Here is a 23,095-nt window from a genome sequence, read left to right as displayed (position 1 = left end):
CTCTCAGTTACAAACCAATTTCATTAAAGCAAGAAATAATCAATATATCAGGTAGTATGATGTTATTATCAGATCACTGCATGAAGATATAAACAATTTTACAAGATCTAGGTTTAAAAAGAAAATACAGTACAGATACATATATCCACACAAAGCAAGTCCATACCTTCAACTGGGGAAGACATCTTATTCTATGAGTTCCAATTCTTTCCTCAGTTTCTCCCATGTTGTTCTTCTGAATAGTCCAAGATATTTATGTTCTAAATCTTGATATTTCTTAATTCTAGTCTTTTAAGAAGACAGAAATCTATTAAATTACTGACAAAGTCATAAAGGGTCATTCTTGTGAAGAAAACACTGAATCTGAATAACAGAATCAAGAATCCATTGTGTAACAAAAATACCTAGGAAGCTTCTGATTCAGATCCAGAAAGTGATGACGTTAGAGAAGGTTTAGTTGTTAGTTTTCCATTGAGAAAGTTACATCAAATCACTTTAGTTACTCTTTAGTGAGATTAAAGATTAAAATAATTTGTTATGGTCTCCTTGCAAAATAATAACCACGTTGTTAAAACAAAACTTTTCACTTCTTTAGCCAAAATAAATAAAACCAAAATGAGCTCCCTGGACTTACATGAAAATGCTGCTTTTAGGAACACATGGGCTTTGATTTGTGTTTGTGCTAAATATCTGGTTTAGCAAGCCTACAAGGGCTCAATCTCGTTTGGCCAGGCTCCCTCTTCAAGTTCTTTGGATTCCAAGACTTCCCTGGAGTCTCAAGAAGGGAAACACTTTCTGGGGCACTGCTGATTCACGGAAACCTGGGGAGACATGGAATTTTAATCATGGAAATAGCCTAAGTAAAAGCAACAAATAATTCTTTGATCTGGAAAGGAATCCTACAGCTTCCAGTTAAGAAGTGAGGTCTAGGAGAAGACCAAACAAAGGTGGCGATCTATATGTATACATATATAATAAATAGAGATATATGTGTGTCTAAGTATATATATGTAATATATAGATACACGCTTTTATATGTAAAATAAAAAGATGGCCATGTCTTTTAAATTCTACTAATGTGTTGTCAAAGATTTTGCTTATTTCCTTTCTTGAAACTAGGGCAATATTTTGTACCAAAACCAAACTATATCACTCTGACAATATTTTTTCTAGTAAATTTACTTCAAGTTGTCAGATGCTATTACAACAGTATCCCCAGGATTAATTGATTAAAATCCTCTGAAACATATCCATTTAACAATATCCAGACTGGCCCTTATTTTTAAAAACCTGAATCTAATTCCCTACATACATTAAGGCAGTAGCCACTGAAAAATTATGTATGAATTTAATTCTCTTTAGTTTTTCTTTTGTGAAAACAACAAATATGTATCAAAAGTCTACACTATGCCAGTCATTATGCTAAGTACAGGATTCCAGCTGTGAACAGGACAGATAAGTTGCCCTAAAGACAATAAGTATATATCACTAGAGAAGAATAAGGTTCTGTAGAAGGTACTTGAATGCAGATCCCAAGGAACTTATATATTTACTGGGAAAGGTAAACCTGTTCAATAAAACATATTGGAATAGAACTGGACAGTGTGTGATCAAATATAAATTGTTTGGTATGTAAGTGGTGAAAAAATTCATAGGTCATGAGTGAAAATTCTTAGAGACCACCCTTAACGGTTCTGAATGACAATACAAATGAACTCACACTAAAACCCCTCCCATAAAATTCCAAATCACCTTAAGTACAGTTCAAGTTCATGACACTAGTTTTAGATAAACCCATAGACCGGAATGATTTATCAAAAGGCTGGGAACACCTCTTCTTTGGTCTTCATCTATGGGGATGCAATGCAGGAGATGCAAAAGACCCAGGTTTGGGAAGATCCCCTGGAGAAGGAAATAGCAACCCACTCACTCCAGTATTCTTGCCTGCAGAATGCCATGGATGGAGGAGACTGGTGGGCTACAGTCCAAGGGGCCGCAAAGAGACTGAGCGACTGAACATACAGTCTTTATCTGGTTTTATCATAAATTTCTTACCGCACTTTTTCCTCATTTTTTCCTTCTCATACATTTTAAATCCCTCTCTCCTATGCTTTTTTTCCTCTTTTTTCCCCATTCTTGCCTGCTTATATTTCAGTGTATGACAGTTCAATATAACCACCCAACCAAACAATAAGAGGGAGAGAACTTATTCCTCTTGGCATCAAAGTTGTACTCATGTATCTTGGTGGCTAAAATCATGACTATTCTAAATGCCCATTTTCCCCATATTGCTACAGAGGCATAGAAGTTGGAGTTGGTAAGAGAAAATCACTCCCCTGGGGAATTCTGTGTTTCCTTACATGCAGTGTGATACTGTGCAGGTTTTATCATCATGCCTCAAGGATTTGTTACAAAATGTGTTTCCAGCCTTGAAAGAAGTTTTTAAACAATTGTCTTAACTGGGACAAAATGCAGTGTTTAAAGCTAAGGATTTGAAAAGAATTAAATGTGATTCAATTAGCACTAGTGTTAACCCTCAGTCATGTCCGACTCTCTGAGATCTCATGGACTGTAGCCCACCAGGCTCCTCTGTCCATGGAATTCTCCAAGCAAGAATATTGGAGTGGGTAGCCATTCCCTTCTCCAGGGGATCTTCCCAACCCAAGGATCAAACCCATGTCTCCTGCATTGCCAGGCAGATTCTTTACCATCTTAGCCACCAGAGAAATCCTCAATTAGCACTAAACTTTTCCAAATTTGCTAACTTATACAGTGAAAACATTTTAGCTTTTCAGGCTTTGGAAAAATTTTAGTGGAAATAAATAAATACACTCTATTCTTCTTACTTAACAAAATTAATTAATGTCACCATCACTGCTGAGCACTTTGGCCATAAATCAGAGAGTACATGTATTTTTTCCTTCATACCCTCAAGACCAGACTAGTGCCAGCCTTAGGAATAGTCCCCTTTTCTCATCACAGCTCTGTTTACATGGTGATTTCTGCTTCTAGGATTGAAGCATCACTGACCCAATCCCCATCAATCATCACTGCTGATGAAAATGCCTTGCTGCAGCTTTATTAAGTAGAGAATCAGTTTATTTCTCTAACTCCTTCTGAGCATTCAGATGGGAGCAGGTAATTCTGCAGCATGAACGTAGTTGAATTTTTTCCATGTCTACTGGTCACAACTCTGCTTTTTGTGTCTTCTTTTTGTTTTCGTTCTAATTGTGGTAAAATCACATTACAGAATTGTTCACTCCAGAACAATTAGCACGTTTTTGGTTAGTGGATTTCTAGAAATTTTTCATCTTATGTGATTGAAAGTCTATACCCATGAAACAGCAACACTCTGGGGTTTTTGACACCCCTTGGTATCCAGCCCACAATGATGCATCTCAACCACAAAAGAATACAATCTTTTATAAAACAAGTAAATGGTCTTATTGTGTTCTTTTCCCAATGATAAATACATAGCTTCTATTGTTACAAACCACCTGGGGAAATGCATACATTTAATTTTACACTATTTTATACTATTGAACTAACATAATAAAGGCTTTACTTTATCATGGCAAAACTAATAGTACATACATGTAGAAGATTTAGGAGAACATCCTTTCCCTGGGAAAAAAGACAGGGTCACACCAGCAAAAATCTTACAAAACTTGTTTATTTCCAGAATCTTCAAATGGCTCCTTGCTCTGCAAAAAGAGAACAGCCTCTTGGTGGTATCCAGCTGAAATCATATCAGCGAATACCAATCCAGGCAAGTACATGCCAAACAAGCGCAAGGAGAGTCAACAACAGCTCTTTGTACAAGACAATTCTACCAAATTGTCTTGCTTCTATTAGTTCCTTTTCATCAGAAATCAAAGAATAAGACAATGGATTCTGCAAATGGCCCTTACAAATAGAGGCATTATTTTAAGTGCAAACTCAGAGGAGGTATCAGGAATGCATCACTCTGCTAACACTAAGGGAAAAACTTAATCAGGCCATAGACTTGCACATATGATTTTACTATGCAAAATAAAGAACGGAACTCTCAGAAATATAAGTAAAAACCATCATCAGTAGTCCAGCAATGGACATACCTACCCCAGTTACTTTGGCTACACAGTTACTTTACTGTCTGGTGTTAGATAATATGGGCTTCCCAGGTGGTGCTAGTGGTAAAGAAACCACGTGCCAAAGCAGGAGACACCAGTGATGCAGATTAAATCCCTGGGTTGGGAAGATCCCCTGGAGGAGGGCCTGGCAACCCACTCCAGTATTCTTGCCTGGAGAATCCCAAGGACAGAAGAGCCTGGCAGGCTACAGTCCATGGGGCTGCAAAGAATCAGACACAACTGAAGTGACTTAGCATGCACACACATTGGATAATAAACTAAGACCTGGAAAAGTAAAGCTAAAATCTGTCTTCTAAGTCTTTAGGAGAGCTGGTTGTGAATATCATCAGTGTTACATCTCATGCCAAGTAACTAGAGAATGATTAGATAATTATGGGAGTAGCCAATGTTTTTTCACATCAGCAACTTAAACTGTTTCATTTTTCATATTTTTACCCCAATTTCTCTTTTTTTTGCCTTCATAGACATAGTTTTAGATACAAAAACTTGTTCTTTTATATAATTATGGCAAGAAAACACCAAACTCCTCCTTTTTCTCATAGAGATAAGACTTCATCTGTTTATGAAGCTCTTCTAAAAACTGTAAATCCAATATGTTTAGATTTTTTTCCAACCCAATTATTTATACATTTTTTTCTTCACATTAATGGAAGCAGCCAGATATAATCAGACTTTAATTCTAGTTTAGTTGTGAATTGTTTAAACTCTGAGTTTATTTTCCCTTATCTATGATGCTGGAATAGTTATGCCTACCTTGCAAGATTGTTTTGAAGATTGAGTTATAAAATTTATGTAAGACCCCTAACGGACTTACTAGAATGAATAATCACTCTGTAAACAGTAGTGATTATTATTCATTCATTCCACAAATATTTATTAAGGCTCTACTACATTCCAAGCACAGTAGTTGGTGCTAGGAGTACAAAGTTGAATACAATAAGTGCTTACTCCCAAGCAGTATCGCAAGCTAAAGGGAGAGATAGACAGTTAAATGTTAATAATAGTTGCTTAGTGCTATCATGCAGACAATTTGAGCCAAGTAATAAAAATAAGCATTGTATGAAAATCGTTTATTTGAACATTCATTCGGAATATCCTTTGCATACAGCATAGTCATTTTACTTGGGCTTTGAAATAAGGCACAACTGATTTGAAAGCCTGTTTTGTACAAGTCACTTAATCCACCCATACAATGAAGATAATCTCTATCTTTTTATCAGTCAAGATTCAGACACAAGAATAGAACACATGACAGGTAATTTAATAGAGGATTTAATTATGGGAAATTAGTTATATAACCATCAGAAGCGTTAAAAAGCCAAACTTGGAAGACAGTAGGCAACCCAGAGACTTACATCAATGGCAAGTGTCTCTCACTCCTGAGACTATATCAGAAAGCGAAAAAGGCCGAGCTACCTGGGACAGACAGACGCTGCCAGAGGCACCACTTAACACAGGGAGCAGGGAGCAGGAGAAGCGTCTTTTCCCCTCTATAACTCCAGTCTCACACCAGTACCTCCCATCGACAGCCTAACTGGAAATCAGATGCAAGAGAACCTGGAAATTTTATCCAAAAAATTCATGCTCCTTCTTAGTTTATTAATTTAAAGTAAAATTAAGCTTCATAATGTACTTGCAAGGACTTCCCTGGTGGTCTAGTGATTGAGAGTCTGCTTGCCAATACAACGGATACGGGTTCAATCCCTGGTTCAGGAAGATTCCACATGCCTCAGAGCAACTGAGCCCATGTGCCACAACTCTGAACCCATGTGCCTAGAACCCATGCTCCACAACAAGAGAAGCCGTTGCAATGAGAGGCTCGCGCACCGCATCTAGAGAGGAGCCCCCATTCGCTGCAACTAGAGAAAGCTCATGTTTAGCAATGAAGACCCAGCACAGCCATAAAATAATAAATAAAGTTTTTTAGAAAGTACTTGCCATATTTTTAATTATTATCCATGGATGACAAGTGTCTCTATTTGCAGTTGCCTTGTGATTTGCTCAAGCCTGAGCACCCTTTGTCCTCTGGCTAATTGCCTCTGTGTTCAAGCAATGGGAAATCTATACTGTACTTGTTTTTGGTTGTTGTTGATTTACAATGTTGTGTTGTTTTGTTTGTTTTTGTATTTTTTCATTTGTTTTGTAAGTTTTTATATTTTCTTATTTGCTTTTTACTAGAACGCTACTTTTAGACTGGATCCAAGACGTTCTCTTTATATTCGGCAGAATCGTGGAATCTGTTATAATTTTCCCTCCTACAATTAAACACTCTGCCCCTAGACAGCAATTACTAGCTGTACTGTCTAACCCTTGCTCACTTACTATTGAGATCAGTACACATTTGTACAGTTTGTATATGTTCATGTATATTCTTGGCATGAGGAAAAATATGTGGGGTGCCTTAGAGAAAGCAAAGTTGTTGAAACCTGAGGAAATTCTGAGGTAAGAGGAAGTTGAAAGAATATGTGTGGAATGACTCCTATATTCTCACCAGAAAGGCAGAGCATCAGGGATGTGGTAGAAGACCTCAACAGAATGAAAAAAGTCATAATAGTCATCATGGATATCAAAACAAGAAGTCAAGTGGAAGTGATTAAAAAGATTGGTAAATAGCATTGCTTGCTAGACTGAGTCAGATTGGATCATATGAAATATACAGATCATCAACATCATTGTGATTTTTATGCCAGAAATATTCAGTTTGAAATACAAAAAAAAGAGGGAGATACATAGATGCATGTGCTCACTTGGAATTTTGAACTGGTTGTTTTGATTCAGCAATGGGTTGAGAGAGTAAACGAATCTAAGAGACAAGTAAGTAAAGAATTGAAATCATGGACCATGAGGTTATTTTGAATATACAGAAGAAAGAAAGAATGAAGGAAGTGACAGATTAAAACCCCAGGGAATGTTGTTATGAGTAATATGATACAGGTCAAAAGTTGACTAATTGAAAGGTTAGAGAGTTAGACAAATAAAACATTACTGGTTAAAGAAAAAAATATTGAAATACATTTTCTAGTGGAAGATATCAGATAACAAGTAGGTTTTTGAGGGGATTAGGCCACAGAACAGCCAGATATGTGGGTTGTTGATCTAAGGTTGGAAGTGAAAATAACAGTAATGGAAGGCAAGGTCAGGGTTTGAATAATTCAACCAAAGAGTGTGAAATTTTCTCAGACTAAGCAAAAGGCTTTCAAATACATTGTTCCTAAAAATTTTCTGATACATTTATAATTAGCATTTGGCAAGACTATGAGTTATTTTGCCCTTTTAAAAAAATCCCCATAGCCAACATTTCAAAACAATCTATAACTGTTTTTCTCTTCTTTTTATGACATACCCCTTACATATAAAATTTCTTCAAGGTTTGCTACTGCTAAGTCACTTCAGTCATGTCTGACTCTGTGCGACCCCATAGACGGCAGCCCACCAGGCTCCCCTGTCCCTGGGATTCTCCAGGCAAGAACACTGGAGTGGGTTGCAATTTCCTTCTCCAATGCATGAAAGTGAAAAGTGAAAGTGAAGTTGCTCAGTCGTGTCCGACTCCTAGCAACTCCATGGACTGCAGCCCACCAGGCTCCTCCGCCCATGGGATTTGCCAGGCAAGAATACTACAGTGGGGTGACATTGCCTTCTCCAATGCATAAAGGTGGAAAGTGAAAGTGAAGTCGCTCAGTCGTGTCCAACTCTTTGCAACCCCGACTCTTTGCAACCCTATGGACTACAGCCTACCAGGCTCCTCCGCCCATGGGATTTTCCAGGCAAAGATACCGGAGTGGGGTGCCATTAAGACTTAAATCCTTAATAAAGGCCTTGCCACATTCTGTACATTTAGAACATCTATCCCCGGTATGAATTCGGTGATGGTGAGCAAGGGCCAAACTCGAAATAAAGGCTTTGCCACATCTTTACATTTGTATGGTTTCTCCCCAGTATGGACTCGCTGATGTACAATTAACTTTGAACGACAAATAAAGCTTTGGCCACACTCTGTACAATGATAAGGTCTCTCCCCAGAATGAATTCGCTGATGTTGACTAAGAACTGAGCGATAGATAAAGGCTTTGTTACATTCTTTACATTTATAAGGCTTCTCTCCAGTATGAATTCGCTGATGTTGAGTAAGACGTGAGCGATGGTTAAATGCTTTGCTACATTCTGTACTTTTGAAAGGTTTCCTTCCTGTATGAATTTTCCTATGTCTACTTAGATTGGATGACTTACTAAAGACTTTCCCACATATCTTACACTTGTATTCTTTCTGTGGATTCTGAACAGTCTGCTGTTGTATAAGTTCTGAAGACTGATTAGAAACCTTACCATATTCACTACAAACCCTCTCTCCAGTACAAGTACTCTTATCTAGAGAAAAACCTGACATTTGATAAAAGGTATTTCTACATTTATTGCTTTTAGAATCCTTGTTTGAAAATTCGGGTCCCTGATGTTTCTTAAGGTTTGAGTCTCCTTCAACCATATACCCAGTTTCATTGCCTGATTACCTTCTCAGTCCACCATAAATACTGTTGTAATTATTAGAGCTGGAGCTCTTACTTAAGGTCTGACTCATCTTGTTACACATGGAAAGTTGTTGTGTATTAACCATATCACAATATGTTTTGAACAATGATGGTTGGATTACATCTCTTCCATTGTCATCAACATTACACATCTCAGAACGGACAGAAAATATCTGTTGGGGGAAGAATAATGATCCCCTGCTCATGGATCCCTCAAATTGATTATATTGTGAGTTTTCTCCCTCATTGTTAAATTTTAGGTGTTCAGACATGCTTGAATATATGTTTAGTTGAAGCCTACGTTCAGTATTTTCCGAATGAGTAGAGATTAGATTACCTTCCAGATTTTTGATGTTTCCTTTCAGAAAACATGTATGTTTCAAAAAAGGATGGAAATCTTTTCTTAAACTGTTACACTTCACGTCAGATGTTGAAGACAGAAATTGGTGTTTTTCCCAATTTGATTCATGTTCCTCATTTCTTTTTGCAGTAATGTTGCATTATGTGTAACTGTCTTCATTTCTTTATGTCCATATAAACATCCTCTCTGTCTTTCATATACTCTCGTATATTCCCAGTCTTTCATTAAATTTAAGTTTCTAAGGTGAAATATTTGATATACTTCTAGGTTTGCTTTTGGGAATACATTAGGAATGCTATTAAAGAATAGGGCTCTCTGAGAATTCCCTGGAGGTCCAGTGGTTAGGACTCGACACTTTCACAGCAGGGGCTCAGGTTTGATCCTTGGTCAGGGATCTAAGATCCCACAAACTGCAAAGTGCAGCTGACAAGAAAAAGAAAAGGGAGAAAGAACAGAGTTCTCTGAAAGCAGAGAGGAAAAGAGGATAAAAATCACAAAATAACAGAAGTCAGCTGGTAGCACTTAAAGATTAGAAGCAGAACAGGTACAATTATTGCAATGAGCATCAAGGCTGGGGTGGTAACCAGTAGTATCTGAACTACAGAAAGTTATGGGGATGGTTAATAGAACATGACAACCCTAAGGTGCAAGATAGGTAGATGACCAACAAGGACATAACTCAACCTACACAACCAAAAGAAAATAAGGGTGGATACTCAGGAGGCTGAGAGATGGCATCTCTAATAAAATGTTACAATACCTTATTTATTTACCCTACTCGAGCTGTTTTTCAAGTTGAAAACCATTGACTGAAGGAGAGGACATTTCTGAGCAACTGAGCACTCATATAGGAAAGAGTAGACATTTACAGAGATAGCTAAAAGAGGGAAAGACAGTGTGAAGAATATGGCAAACTTCAGTATAAGAATCACAAAAGAGACCCCCCTGGATTTCTGAATCAAGACTGCAGCTACCAGGTGATGGAAACGATGGAGGTAAACTGAAAACGAATCACCGCTGAACTAGCGCCCCTCTGGGGAGCGGCCCCCCCGAAACTCAGAGATGACAGGCAGTCCTCCTAGTTAGCAGACCTTCAGGCAGTGCACTTGATCCTCCACTTTGTGTGGTGAGAGAAATGGCCCAATGTGAAAATGTATCCAAACTCAGGGGCAATTCTGCTTTGAGAATTCTGCCTAACAAACAACCACAACATCTTAATGGCCTGAAACAACAGATACTTATCTTCATGCTAATGCATCTGCTGACCAGTCATTTTGTCTAAATGAAAGAAGCTAGTAGGCATGGTTTTCACCCTCTCAGAAGTCTTTATATAGACCATACCTTTGCTCTGCAGCTGTACCTAGAGAATAGTTCCGGGATATGATTTTTGTCCTGAGGATATGCCTTAATTGGGTTTCCCAGAAGGCTCAGTGGTAAAGAGTCTGCCTGCAGTGCAGGAGACAGAGGAGACTTGGGTTTGATCCCTAGGTTGGGAAGATCCCCTAGAGGAGGGTATGGCAACCCACTCCACTATTCTTGCCTGGAGAATTCCATGTACAGAGGAGCTTGGCCAACTACAGTCCATGGGGTTGCAAAGAGTCAGACACAACTGAAGTGACTTAGCATGCACACACACATATATATCTTAATCACTGAGATATCATCATTGTGATGAGAAACAATTTTATTTTGCCATCACAAGTTTCTGGGCTCTCCATGAAAGTGAAAGTGTTAGTTGCTCAAGTCATATCCAAATCTATGTGACCCCAAGGACTATAGCCCACCAGACTCCTCTGTCCATGGAATTCTCCAGGCAAGAATACTGGAGTGGGTTGTCATTGCCTTCTCCAGGGGATCTTCCTGACCCAGGGATCAAACCCAGGTCTCCTGTAATGTAAGTAGAATCTTTACCATCTGAGCCATCAGGGGCTCTCCATAATCTCTTCCAATTCTGCTTGCAAACAACCCACTCTCTGAGTACCCCTTTTTCTGTAGTACCTTACCTACTGCAATCAGCAACAACCAATTCATGCTATCAACATTTCTGCCTCAAAACTTCCTTGCCAATGCTGCAAGTTCGTTGGGTACGTTTTCTGTTTTGTTTTCTCCATTATTGCAGACCAATTCTTTGACCAAATGTTTCACCAGCACACACCATGGGACCTTATTTTTCCAGTTCAGATTTAGTTCATTGCCATCTGGTTCTAAAACCAGTGATGTCTGTTTCATGTTTTTGTTACAGAAGAACCCTATTACCAGTAACAGTGTCTACATTTATTGGGTTTGAGTACAATAGCACTGCAAAACAATCTCAAAAACTTCAATGGCATTAAAACAAGTGCGTTCACATTCCAGTCTGTTGTTTCGCTCTAAGGCAGATAAAGGCCTTACTTAGCTGAGCTGGGTGGGACTTTAGAGTTCTGTGATGCTTTAGTTTTGTTTCACTGATTCATTTAGGGACACAGGTTATCTGATGCATATTCTTCTCATATCAGTTCACTGGAATGCAGACGAAGTGAGTAGAAACTTGCAGTTGCAATCAGTGCTCCTTCATGCCTATGCTGGAACTTATGAAATATCATTTTGAGTGCATTTCACTGATCAAAACATGCCAAATGGCCATGCCAATATCAGTGTGTAGAGACTGGGGGCTTAGAGGTTAAAGCACCTGCCTCCAATGCGAGAGACCCAGGTTTGATCCCTGGGTCGGGAAGATCCCCTGGAGAAGGAAATGGTAACCCACTCCAGTATTCTTGCCTGGAAAATCCCATGGACAGAGGAGCCTGGTAGGCTACAGTCCATGGGGTCGCAAAGAGTCGGACACAACTGAGCAACTTCACTTCACTAGAGCCATATATACACCCATAATGTCAGAGGTTCTGAAAAGTTATCACACCCATACTCACTTCTGTATTCATGCTGTGCTCCAACTACACGTACCTGCTAGACATTCTTTCAAACTCATCTACTACTGTATCTTCCTGCATGATGGTCCATCTCTTTTTTTTTTTTTGGGGTTATGCAATCATTTATTCTTGTGAATTTGAAGCTAATTGAACTTTGTTTTATTTTTTTTGATGGTCCATCTCACTAGAATATGTTGCTGATTTCTCTGCTATCTAATTCCACTTACTCCTCAAGATCACTCTTTGAAGTCTCCCCATCCCATTTTCATCTTCCTTCCTATAATTTGTTACCTTTCATTGTATCACTGCCCTTGCATTATAAATATGTGGATATTTGTAACATTATAATTTCTTTGAAGAAAGATAGGATATTTAACTGGTTGTTGTCCTCAACACTGCTGCTGCTGCTAAGTCGCTTCAATCATGTCCGACTCTGTGCAACCCCGTAGACGGCAGTCCACCAGGCTCCCCCGTCCCTGGAATTCCCCAAACAAGAACACTGGAGTGGGTTGCCATTTCCTTCTCCAATGCATGAAAGTAAAAAGTGAAAGTGAAGTCGCTCAGTTGTGTCTGACTCTTCGAGACCCCATGGACTACAGCCTACCAGGCTCCTCTGTCCATGGGATTTTCCAGGCAAGAGTACTGGAGTGGGGTGCCATTGCCTTCTCCTCCTCAACACTGCTGCTGCTGCTGCTAAGTGGCTTCAGTCGTGTCTAACTCTGTGCTACCCCATAGACAGCAGCCCACCTGGCTCTCCTGTCCCTTGGTTTCTCCAGGCAAGAATACTGGAGTGGGTTGCCATTTCCTTGTCCAATGCATGAAAGTGAAAAGTGAAAGTGAATTCATGTCTGACTCCTAGCGATTCCGTGGACTGCAGCCTACCAGGCTCCTCCATCCATGGGACCTTCTTGGCAAGAGTACTGGAGTGGGTTGCCATTGCCTCCTCAACACTAGAGCTTCCCAAATTGTGGCCACTTATTTAGTGAATAGATTAAAGGTGTGGTGAGTTATTAACAGCCCACCAGAATTAGTGTTCTAATTTCATTTTTTTACATGTAGCTGTCCAGTTTTCCCAGTACCACTGATTGAAGAGGCTGTCTTTTCTCCATTGTATAATTTTGCCTCCTTTGTCAAAGATAAGGTGCCGATAGGTGTGTGGGTTTATCTTTAAGCTTTCCGTCTTGTTCCATTGACCTATATTTCTGTTTTTGTGCCAATATCATTCTGTCTTAAATACTGTAGCTTTGTAGTATATTTTGAAGTTAGGAAGGTTGATTCCTCCAGCTCCATTTTGCTTTCTCAAATTTTGGATCTTTTTTATTTCCATACAAAGTGTACAATTTTTCTTCTAGTTCTGTGAAAAATGCCATTGGTAATTTGATAAGGATTGCACTTAATCTGTAGATTGCTTTGGGTAGTATAGCATGCAGCTCAATATCAGAAAAAAAAAGAAAAACAGTTCAAGAGGAGAGAATATGTGTACACTTATGGCTGATTCACATTGTTGTATGGCAGAACAAACATAATATTATAAAGTGATTGTCATCCAATTAAAAATAAATTTTAAAAAATCAAAAACAAAAAAACCAAACCCAGACAAATGGTAAAAGCACAATCAGACAAACAGAAAAACAAAAACAAAGGAGCATTTGCACCCATATGCAGACAAATGCACCCATACACATACAAAAGAAACCAAAACAAAGCAAAGAAACCACAGTACAAGAAAGTGACCCAGTGAACAAAAGAAGACACAAATGAAATCGACCAGTTGAAACCAAAACTAAAACAGAAAATAATTCTTCTTTTATTTGATCACGTATCTCTCCCCATTCTTCCTGTATGTAACAGATTTGTTCAATATGTACATTTGTTGTTGTCTAATTGCTGTCATATCTGACCCTTTGTAATCTCATGGACTGTAGCCCTCCAGGCTCCTCTGTCCATGGAATTTCCTAGGCAAGAATACTGGAGTGGGTTGCCATTTCCTTCCCCAGGGGATCTTCCTGACCCAAGGATTAACCCCACATTTCTTGCATTGGCAGGTGGATTCTTTATCACGGAGAGACCAGGAAGCCCTCAATGAACATATATTATATATACTTAATACATACAGAATAGTCTCACAGGTGCTTGTAGGACAGATAGCTTTAGAAGGTGTGATTTCTATTTATATGAAGCCTATCACCTGATAAAATATCTACAGCAGAAACTATCATTCAAAGCCATGTAATGCCAATGCAGAGGCTAAGGAGTAAGGGGTCATGGAGCCAGATCATCTTGATTTTCATCCCGATACATAACTTTCTCCCTAAGTTTCCTTGGAAAAATAATCTAACCTCAGTTTCCTCTTCAGTAAAATCCACTCAATAGGAGAACTTGCCTCCTGGGTTTCTTGTGAGAATCAAATGAATTAATATATGTGGAGATCTTAACATCATGCCTGGAACATAGAAAGTACTCAAAAATGTTAGTTACTATTATTAAGGAAGAAAAGTTTCATGAATTAGGTGATTCTTAAGTTGAACTTAAAAGGTAGAGTTTAGGTAGACGAAGTGAGGGGTGAAGGCATTCTAGACAGGAGATTAAAAGAACAAGGTCAGCACAAAAGTAGCAGGGCTCTTTCAAGAACCTCTGCATTTTCATCACAGGCACGCAGGCAAAAATAGAAGGTGGGCAATTGCTAAGGAGTAGGACTAAATGTCTGATGATTGTTTCTCTTCTGATCCTTGTCTACCATTCTTCTCTGCTATTTCCTTGCTGTTTCTGATGTTTTATTTGTATAGAAAGACAGGGATGAATTAAATAATTATATCCTTTTCAGATGGGGAAACTGAAACCAAAAACACTGAGATTAGCTCAAGGTAACATCTTAGGTAGTTGTAGGAGTGAGCCGTCATCATCTGATTCCCAAAGCAGTTCTCTCACCTGTGCTTTCATCTCCCCGACTCTGTCCTTTTAAACCCCAACACACACACACACACACACACACACACACACCCCTTATTTTCCACCTAGTTGCAGGCAGTTGTATCCTAAGGTGAACACCTAGAGGAAACGACACCCATTTTCTCCATATTAACCCAAAGGAGTGACTGGTTTCAAACCAAACAGAAGAAATAAGTGGCCCTGTAGCCTGCGGCTATCTGCATTTTATTTACCTATTTAGTTTTCAGTAACAGAACCACAAAGAATTCCTTCATGTAACCTAGTTGTAGCTAATGCTATTGTGTATAAAGGAGAAAGAGGAGCTGATAAAAATCTAGTCTGTACCCCAAATGATGTAACTGTGTCAGGCACAAAAACCATTGTTTAATGCTAGAGACAGCAGAGTAAAAAATATATTTTAATTACTTCTGAAATATTCAGATTAGCTCCCTGCATCTTAAATTAGTGGATACTTGCCAATTTGATCCTTACTTGGGACTGCATAGAATGGACATCAGTATCTCCAGTGATCAAAGTATTATTTAAAGTTAGCCAAGCAACTATCTAAGCAACTCCCTTAGTGATATTATTATTTAAGGTAGATGAAATCCTTTTGAGTTTATCTAATCATCTGAGTTGCTTGCAAATTAGCTTTGTTACACCAAGGGCTTTGATTAATACAGTTTACAGAAAGAAATGCAATGTAGGCTGTAGCACAAAGACTTCATTCTCTCAAGTTTTCACAAAAGGTCACTAATTATGATTCATCAATCACTGGCTTTTGTAACTAGATAACATTTTACTTTCATTACTCACCAAGCCATAATTCTGAGTTTGTGGAAATGTGACTGTCTTCCAATTCATCATACAAGGGTAATAGGTTCTTGGTTAGCAGAACAGCTAATAGGTATAATTTACTAACATGCTTTTTGTTTAAAATATCATTGGCCCTACCAATATGGGGAGAGTTAATTAAACATCTGTTGGTGGCTTGTTAACTCTTTCGTTTCAACTGACCCAAAATAAATGGTTGCCTACACAGTGGCATTTAAAAAAAAAAAAACCTTTTAATGTGAGATCTTAGCTCCTTGACCATGGATCAAATGTGCACCCCCTGCATTGGAAGTGGCGAGTCTTGGCCACTGGACTGCCAGGGAAGTCCCCTGATGGGATTTTAAGAAAACTAATTCCAAAATATCATTCTCAAGAGGTTACAATCTCCTTCACTCCTTCATAATAAAGTCTTGAAAAATCTCTGTTAAAAATGTATTTTTGTGTGTAAAAGAGGCTCAATAAATATGTGTAGATTGGCTAATTTTATATCAGCCACTAGCAGATTGCTTTATGCATAGTGAACTATTTGGTCAATAGATACAGCTGATAAAGCTTGTAGTTGCACCACATGCCTCCAATAAGCTAAAGCACCTATGAAAAACCCACACGCACATGTGCACCCACATGACCCACACCTGTCATCTCCAGAGAGTAAACTGCCCTTTTCATTTTTTTTTTTCTCTTTAATCAATCGAAGTCAGGCTAAATTTCATAAAATATGAAAACATATTTTTCAGGCCTTTCCTCTAGACTCCCTTTCCCTAACTCTTTAGATATGATACTTGACTGCTTCATTTTACTGCTGCTGCTGCTGCTAAGTCACTTCAGTCGTGTCCGACTCTGTGCGACCCCAGAGACAGCAGCCCACCAGGCTCCCCTGTCCCTGGGATTCTCCAGGCAAGAACACTGGAGTGGGTTGCCACTTCCTTCTCCAATGCATGAAAGTGAAAAGTGAAAGTGAAGTCACTCAGTCGTATCCGACTGACTCCTAGCGACCCCATGGGCTGCAGCCTACCAGGCTCCTCCGTCGATGGGATTTGCCAGGCAAGAGTACTAGAGTGGGGTGCCATTGCCTTCTCCCTTCATTTTACTACTTTCCAATATAACACCTACTCACCCAAGACACCATTCTGATTAGAAAGTTGCTTATCCTTTTCCTCTTTCCCAGATAAAAAGAAATGCATGTTTGTAAAACACAGGAAAAAATTTTCACTTCAGTTATCTCATGCAAAGAATAAGTTTCCATTTGCAAGGATGTGGGATAGAATAGCAAAAAACATTGCACTACCTTTTAAATCACATCCACTACAAGGCCACTAATTCTGTCTACACAAAGTCAAGATACAGATATATGTATACGCTGATACATGTTGATGTTGGACATAAAACAACACAATTCTGTAAAGCAGTTATCCTTCAATTAAAAAATAAGTAAAATTTTTAAAAAGATACAGATAAGGTGTGAGAATTGACTGAAAGACCAAAAGGATGATATGGGCCAGACTTTTTTTCTTTTGATGATGGCAAGTTTGATAAAATTACTGCTAAGCAATGAAAACTGGCACTTCCATAACTGAATTTATATATCTTCAACAAAAAAGAGATAAATCTAATTTATTGAGTGACTGTTTGCAAGCAGCATTACTGTTAGGAGTTAAACAGTTCTCTGTGCTATCTTTCAGAAAGTCTAGCATGAGAGAGCCATTTAGGATTATAGAAAGCCTGACAGAAGACACAATCCAAGGAGTACCTCTTCCCCTTAACCACAAGCCCACAGTGTACCCTACACTTGGCCTCACAGAGGTATAAATTATAGTGCTTCACCTGACTCATTGCCCACAGTGTTTTATGCTCTGGTTCTTCTCTTTTCCAGTTGCTATGAAACTAACTGAGTTAATAAATTCATACTGATATATTACCACCTTTCAATTTTGAATTTAATATGCTCCTCCCAGGCAGATATATATTTTAATAGAAGTGGCTTGACTGTAAAGAATCTGCCTTCAATGCGGGAAACCCAGGTTTGATTCCTGAGTCAGGAAGATCCCCAGAGGAAGACATGGCAACCCATTCCAGTATTCTTGATGGGAAATCCTATGGACAGAGAAGCCTGGCAAGCTAAAGTCCGTGGGGTTGCAAAGAGTAGAACATGACTGAGGATACACGCAAGAAAAAAAAAAGCCTCAAAGGAACCATGGATCAAGGGAGGGTATGAAATCTACCAACACCAGGCTATCATGTCCCCAAACAACTAAAATCAGACAAAGAGCGTGGAAGCCCCTGGGTCTTTGGAGCTTAGTTTATACTGATTTGAAATTGGCCTTAGGCCATTTCCTCCTGGATTTCAAAGAAAGTTTATGACCTCAACAAAATCTTGGGACAAATCTGTAGAATAGATTGAGAAGGATTCAAGATGCCTCCAGATCCCCATATTGTTATGGAAAATGTCAGGCCTCCAAACTGCCACCAGCCTCTTAAACTCTTGCTGGGGTTTTTTGTTTGGTTTGGTTTTGTCTTGGTTTTAGCTGTCCACATTTTAGTTTTATTTTATTTCCATATTGGTTTGTTGTTGTTGTTTTTTTGTTGCAAGAACACTTAACATGAGATTTACCGTCTTAAATGTCTATGGATGCAATACAATATTGTTAACATAAGTGCACTGTTATACAGCAGATCTTTAGAACTTATTCATCTTATGTAACTGGAACTTTATACCTGTTGAACAGTGGTTCTCCATTTCCCCCTGCTCCCAGCCCCAGAAAACTACCATTTGGCTCTGTTTCCAGAAGTTCAATTATTTCAAGTACTTCATATAAGTGGAATCACTCAGTATTTGTCCTTCTGTGACTGGCTGATTATTTCCTATAGCATAACCTCCTCCTTGGGCTTCCCAGTGGCTCAGCGGTAAAGAATCCACCTGCCATAAGGATTCAGTCTCTGGGTTGGGAAGATACCCTGGAGAAGGAAATGGCAACCCACTCCAGTATTCTTGCCTGGGAAATCCCATGGACAGAGCAACCTGGGTCCATGGGGTCCATAAGAGTTCGAGATGACTTAGCGACTAAACAACAAACCTCCTCCATTGCATGTGGAGCTAAAACTCCTCAGGGCTTCAGTGACTCAAACCCTGAGTTAGTACCAGCCATCCCTCCTGGTCTTTCCTTCCTTTGTATTTCAGGACAGTCTTTAAGAGGAAGGTTTGCTGTTTTATTACAAAGATTGAATTGTACTTCACCAAGTAATTGAGTTCAGACTTACATCCCCAAAAGTTAATTTATCTCTGGAAATGCAGAGAAAGGAAAAATTAAGAGGGGGTGGATGGTAGCAATTAGATAAAATTCTAAGTCCTGAAGGGCTTTAGTCTGGTGACTCCATTGCAATAGTGTCAGTAGAACTCCAGCTAAGCCTATTCTATTTCCCCAATTACTGGCTCATTATGCTTTTTCTCTCCCTTCGTCTGATTGCAGTTATGTCATCTGATCGAGTGAATCTCTAAATTGAACATTTTGAGTCTTCCTCTTAAGGATGTTATTATGGCCGTGTATGTGTCCAAAACCGTCACTCACTGTCAAGGAGTCCTTCATGGCTGCCCACAGGTAAACACTCCTTTTTCTCTCCTCATCTGTTGTTTACATGTTAACACTCTGTTGTGGTGGGTCTCTGAGTCTGAACATATACTTTCAGAATACATAGATGTTGGCTGTTCTACCCAAAGCCAAAAGCATAGTGCAACAAATATCTTCAGTCCATTTATGCTGAAACACATTAAAATAGAAATGCTCTTTCTCTGTTTCTCTACAGGTTTGGTTGGTTCATTGGTTGTTTACATGGGAGTGGAGATGAGAAGAGTATGGGTAGGTGTGGGCAAAACTATCTCAGTGAGCTTGGCAATTTTGTCAACCAATTAATTTACACTTAAAGAGAAACAGCTAATCTTTAAAGGAATTTTTGGCATACAGTATTAAACTTTTTAAGAGCGAATATAAAATAGCTAGATTTCAACTTTAATCACATGCTATTTCTCTGAGCAGTGCTACAACTTAATCACAGGGTGTTCCTGTTAGATTATTATAAGATCTGCTTAAAGAATCATAGCCAAATCAGAGTTCTTTTGATTACACACATTATCACTTAAAACTCATCTCTATAATTATGGTTAGATAGCATCACTAGCTCAATGGGCATGAATTTGAGCAAACTCTGGGAGATTAGTGAAGGTCAGAGAAGCCTGGCATACAGTCCATGATGTAGGAAAGAGTGGGCCACAACTTAGCGACTAGACACCAACTGTAATTATATCCAGCTGCAGCATTCACTACCACAACAACAAAAAAAAATGACTATTTAAAACCAGTTAATTTTTATCACATATCTACTTAGTTTGGAAGTTACTTAGCATGAGATTGAATTGTAATAAAACTCAAATACAAACAACATAAAGTAATATTATTTGTAAAGTGTTCCTAAATATAAAACAAAAAATGTAAATAAGGCTACAAAGAGCTAATAATCTCTTGAACCAAAATGAACAGTAATATTGTACAGAGGGAAACAAGGTTGGTCTTAAAGCTTCTACAATATGGCTGGTTCCACAGCCTCTTTCTGTACTTGCCGGTTGTTTCTCAGGAAAGAGTAAAGTAACAACAAAAACAAAATCAAACCTGGGTGGCTTTAGTAGGAAATAACACATGATTGCTCTGATGAATCTATAATGTTCCCTTTGTTCTCCCTTTCCGTTTAGCTCATACTTGAAAATCTCTAAACAACTTGGCTCCTTCCCAGAGGTTTGCATCAGTCCCAGCTTCCATACTGTCAGACCTGAAGGAGGGCAGGGTGCAGGACCCAGGGGCTGCAGGACTATGTGACTTCTCTTTAGGAATCAAAGGGACAGTGCTGAAAAGTCAGTAGAGAGGAGTAAGCCAGGCTAATGGTCATTCCCACTGGATCATTCTGTCATTTGTAAGCAGCTCCTCTCAGAAGGCCCATTGTCTTGTGGCTTTAGTAAAGTTATATTTTAACTTAACCTTTACATTGGGTGCCTCCATGCTTCACCACACTCCCACCCAAGCACTCCTCTCAAGTCTTTTGATCACACAATGTCTTGTCTAACCTGCTGAATTTTTTTTCTTAGATTGAAGAAGTAGGAATGAAGAATGATTAAAACTTTTCGCCAGCTTCCCCTTCAGTAACGCTGAGAGCTGACTGCATGAACAAGATAGCATCTGAAGAAAGATTCCAAGTCAACAAACCTGCACACAGTGGGAGATAGTGAAGAATCTGACCTTTCACCTCAATGATTAACTAAGATTATCTCCTCTTTTTTCCCTTTAAAAAGTTTCATGGCCAAGCAGAATCTTTGAAGTTGGTTCTGGGCTCAGCAATAAAGAGCCACTGCATCTGCCTGCAATGCAGGAGACACGGGTTATCTCCCGGGGCCAAGAGTATTCCCTGGAGAAGGAAATGGCAACTCACTCTGGTGTTCTTGCCTGGAGAATCCCATGGACAGAGGAGCCTGGCAGGCTACAGTCCACGGGTCACAAAGAGTCAGACACACTGAGCATGAGCACTGGGACTCAAGTTTGCCTTCTCCCCAGGTTGCCAGCCTCCTGAATCAAATAACCTTTCCTTTTCATGACAAATAGATGGGGAAACAGTGGAAACAGTAACAGACTTTATTTTGGGTGGCTCCAAAACCACTGCAAATGGGGACTGCAGCCATGAAATTAAAGACACTTGCTCCTTGGAAGAAAAGCTATGACAAACCTAGAAGACATATTAAAAAGCAGAGACATTGCTGACGAAAGTCCATATAGTCAAAGGTATGGTTTTTCCAGTAGTCATGTATGCATATGAGAGTTGAACCATAAAGAATGGTGAGCACTGAAGAATTCATGCTTTTGAGCTGTGGTGTTGGAGAATACTCTTGAGAGTCCCTTGGATGGCAAGGAGATCCAACCAGTCTGTCCTAAAGGAAATCAGTCCTGGCTATTCATTGGAAGGACTGCTGATGAAGCTGAAGCTCCAATACTTTGGCCACCTGATGTGAAGAACTGACTCACTGAAAAAGACCCTGAATCTGGGAAAGAATAGAGGCAGGAGGAGATGGGGACGACAGAGGACAAAATCACTGGATGGCATCACTGACTCAATGGACATGAGTTTGAGCAAGCTCCAGGAGATAGTGAAGGACAGGGGAGGCTGGCGTGCTGTAGTCCAAGGGATCACAAAGAGTCAGACACGACTGAACTTTCTTTTTCAACCAACACTCATCTCTTGAATATTGGCTTTCTAGCTGAAAACAGCTGAACCTCCATTTTTGGTAACAATGTGACAGTGAAAACAGAAACTCAAATTTCCCTCCTCTCAAATTCCAGCCTTAACTATATAGTTAACTCCTTTACCTCTGTATAACTGTCCCAGGTGTGGCAGCTTTGCTGTGTGATAAGTAGAGGTTAGACTCTTCCCCTTGCCACTTTTAAGGTGAACCTGAAAAAGCTGTTCAACAACAGACTGGTTCCAAATAGGAAAAGGAGTACGTCAAGGCTGTATATTGTCACCCTGCTTATTTAACTTATATGCAGAGTACATCATGAGAAACACTGGGCTGGAAGAATCACAAGCTGGAATCAAGATTGCCGGGAGAAATATCAATAACCTCAGATATGCAGATGACACCACCCTTATGGCAGAAAGTGAAGAGGAACTAAAAAGCCTCTTGATGAAAGTGAAAGAGGAGAGCGAAAAAGTTGGCTTAAAGCTCAACATTCAGAAAACGAAGATCATGGCATCTGGTCCCATCACTTCATGGGAAACAGATGGGGAAACAGTAGAAACAGTGTCAGACTTTATTTTTCTGGGCTCCAAAATCACTGCAGATGGTGACAGCAGCCATGAAATTAAAAGACGCTTACTCCTTGGAAGAAAAGTTGTGACCGACCTAGATAGCATATTGAAAAGCAGAGACATTACTTTGCCAACAAAGGTCCGTCTAGTCAAGGCTATGGTTTTTCCTGTGGTCATGTATGGATGTGAGAGTTGGACTGTGAGGAAAGCTGAATGCCGAAGAATTGATGCTTTTGAACTGTGGTCTTGGAGAAGACTCTGGAGAGTCCCTTGGACTGCAAAGAGATCCAACCAGTCCATTCTGAAGGAGATCAATCCTGGGATTTCTTTGGAAGGAATGATGCTAAAGCTGAAACTCCAGTACTTTGGCCACCTCATGCGAAGAGTTGACTCATTGGAAAAGACTCTGATGCTGGGAGGGATTGGGGGCAGGAGGAGAAGGGGATGACCGAGGATGAGATGGCTGGATGGCATCACGGACTCAGTGGATGTGAGTCTGAGTGAACTCCAGGAGTTGGTGGTGGACAGGGAGGCCTGGCATGCTGCGATTCATGGGGTCGCAAAGAG

At 39.5% G+C, this 23,095-nt stretch overlaps 1 protein-coding gene and 1 pseudogene across 1 annotated transcript in view; both read right to left on the bottom strand.

Annotated features, from left to right (window-relative positions):
* The window catches only part of SLCO1A2 (solute carrier organic anion transporter family member 1A2), a 51,301-nt gene extending 51,075 nt beyond the window's left edge, over window positions 1-226 (bottom strand). Inside the window, exon 1 of the mRNA XM_068971739.1 lies at window positions 167-226. Coding sequence (XP_068827840.1) covers window positions 167-226 — 60 coding nt within the window. The remainder of the gene's footprint in view (window positions 1-166) is intronic.
* A 4,783-nt stretch (window positions 227-5,009) lies between these two features.
* LOC138078739 (zinc finger protein 519-like) lies at window positions 5,010-12,004 on the bottom strand (annotated as a pseudogene).
* Window positions 12,005-23,095: the final 11,091 nt, after the last annotated feature.

The sequence above is a fragment of the Capricornis sumatraensis genome, chromosome 4 (genome assembly GCF_032405125.1).
Source record: "Capricornis sumatraensis isolate serow.1 chromosome 4, serow.2, whole genome shotgun sequence".
Taxonomy (NCBI): domain Eukaryota; kingdom Metazoa; phylum Chordata; class Mammalia; order Artiodactyla; family Bovidae; genus Capricornis; species Capricornis sumatraensis.
This window is presented reverse-complemented; position numbering and strand designations above follow the sequence as displayed.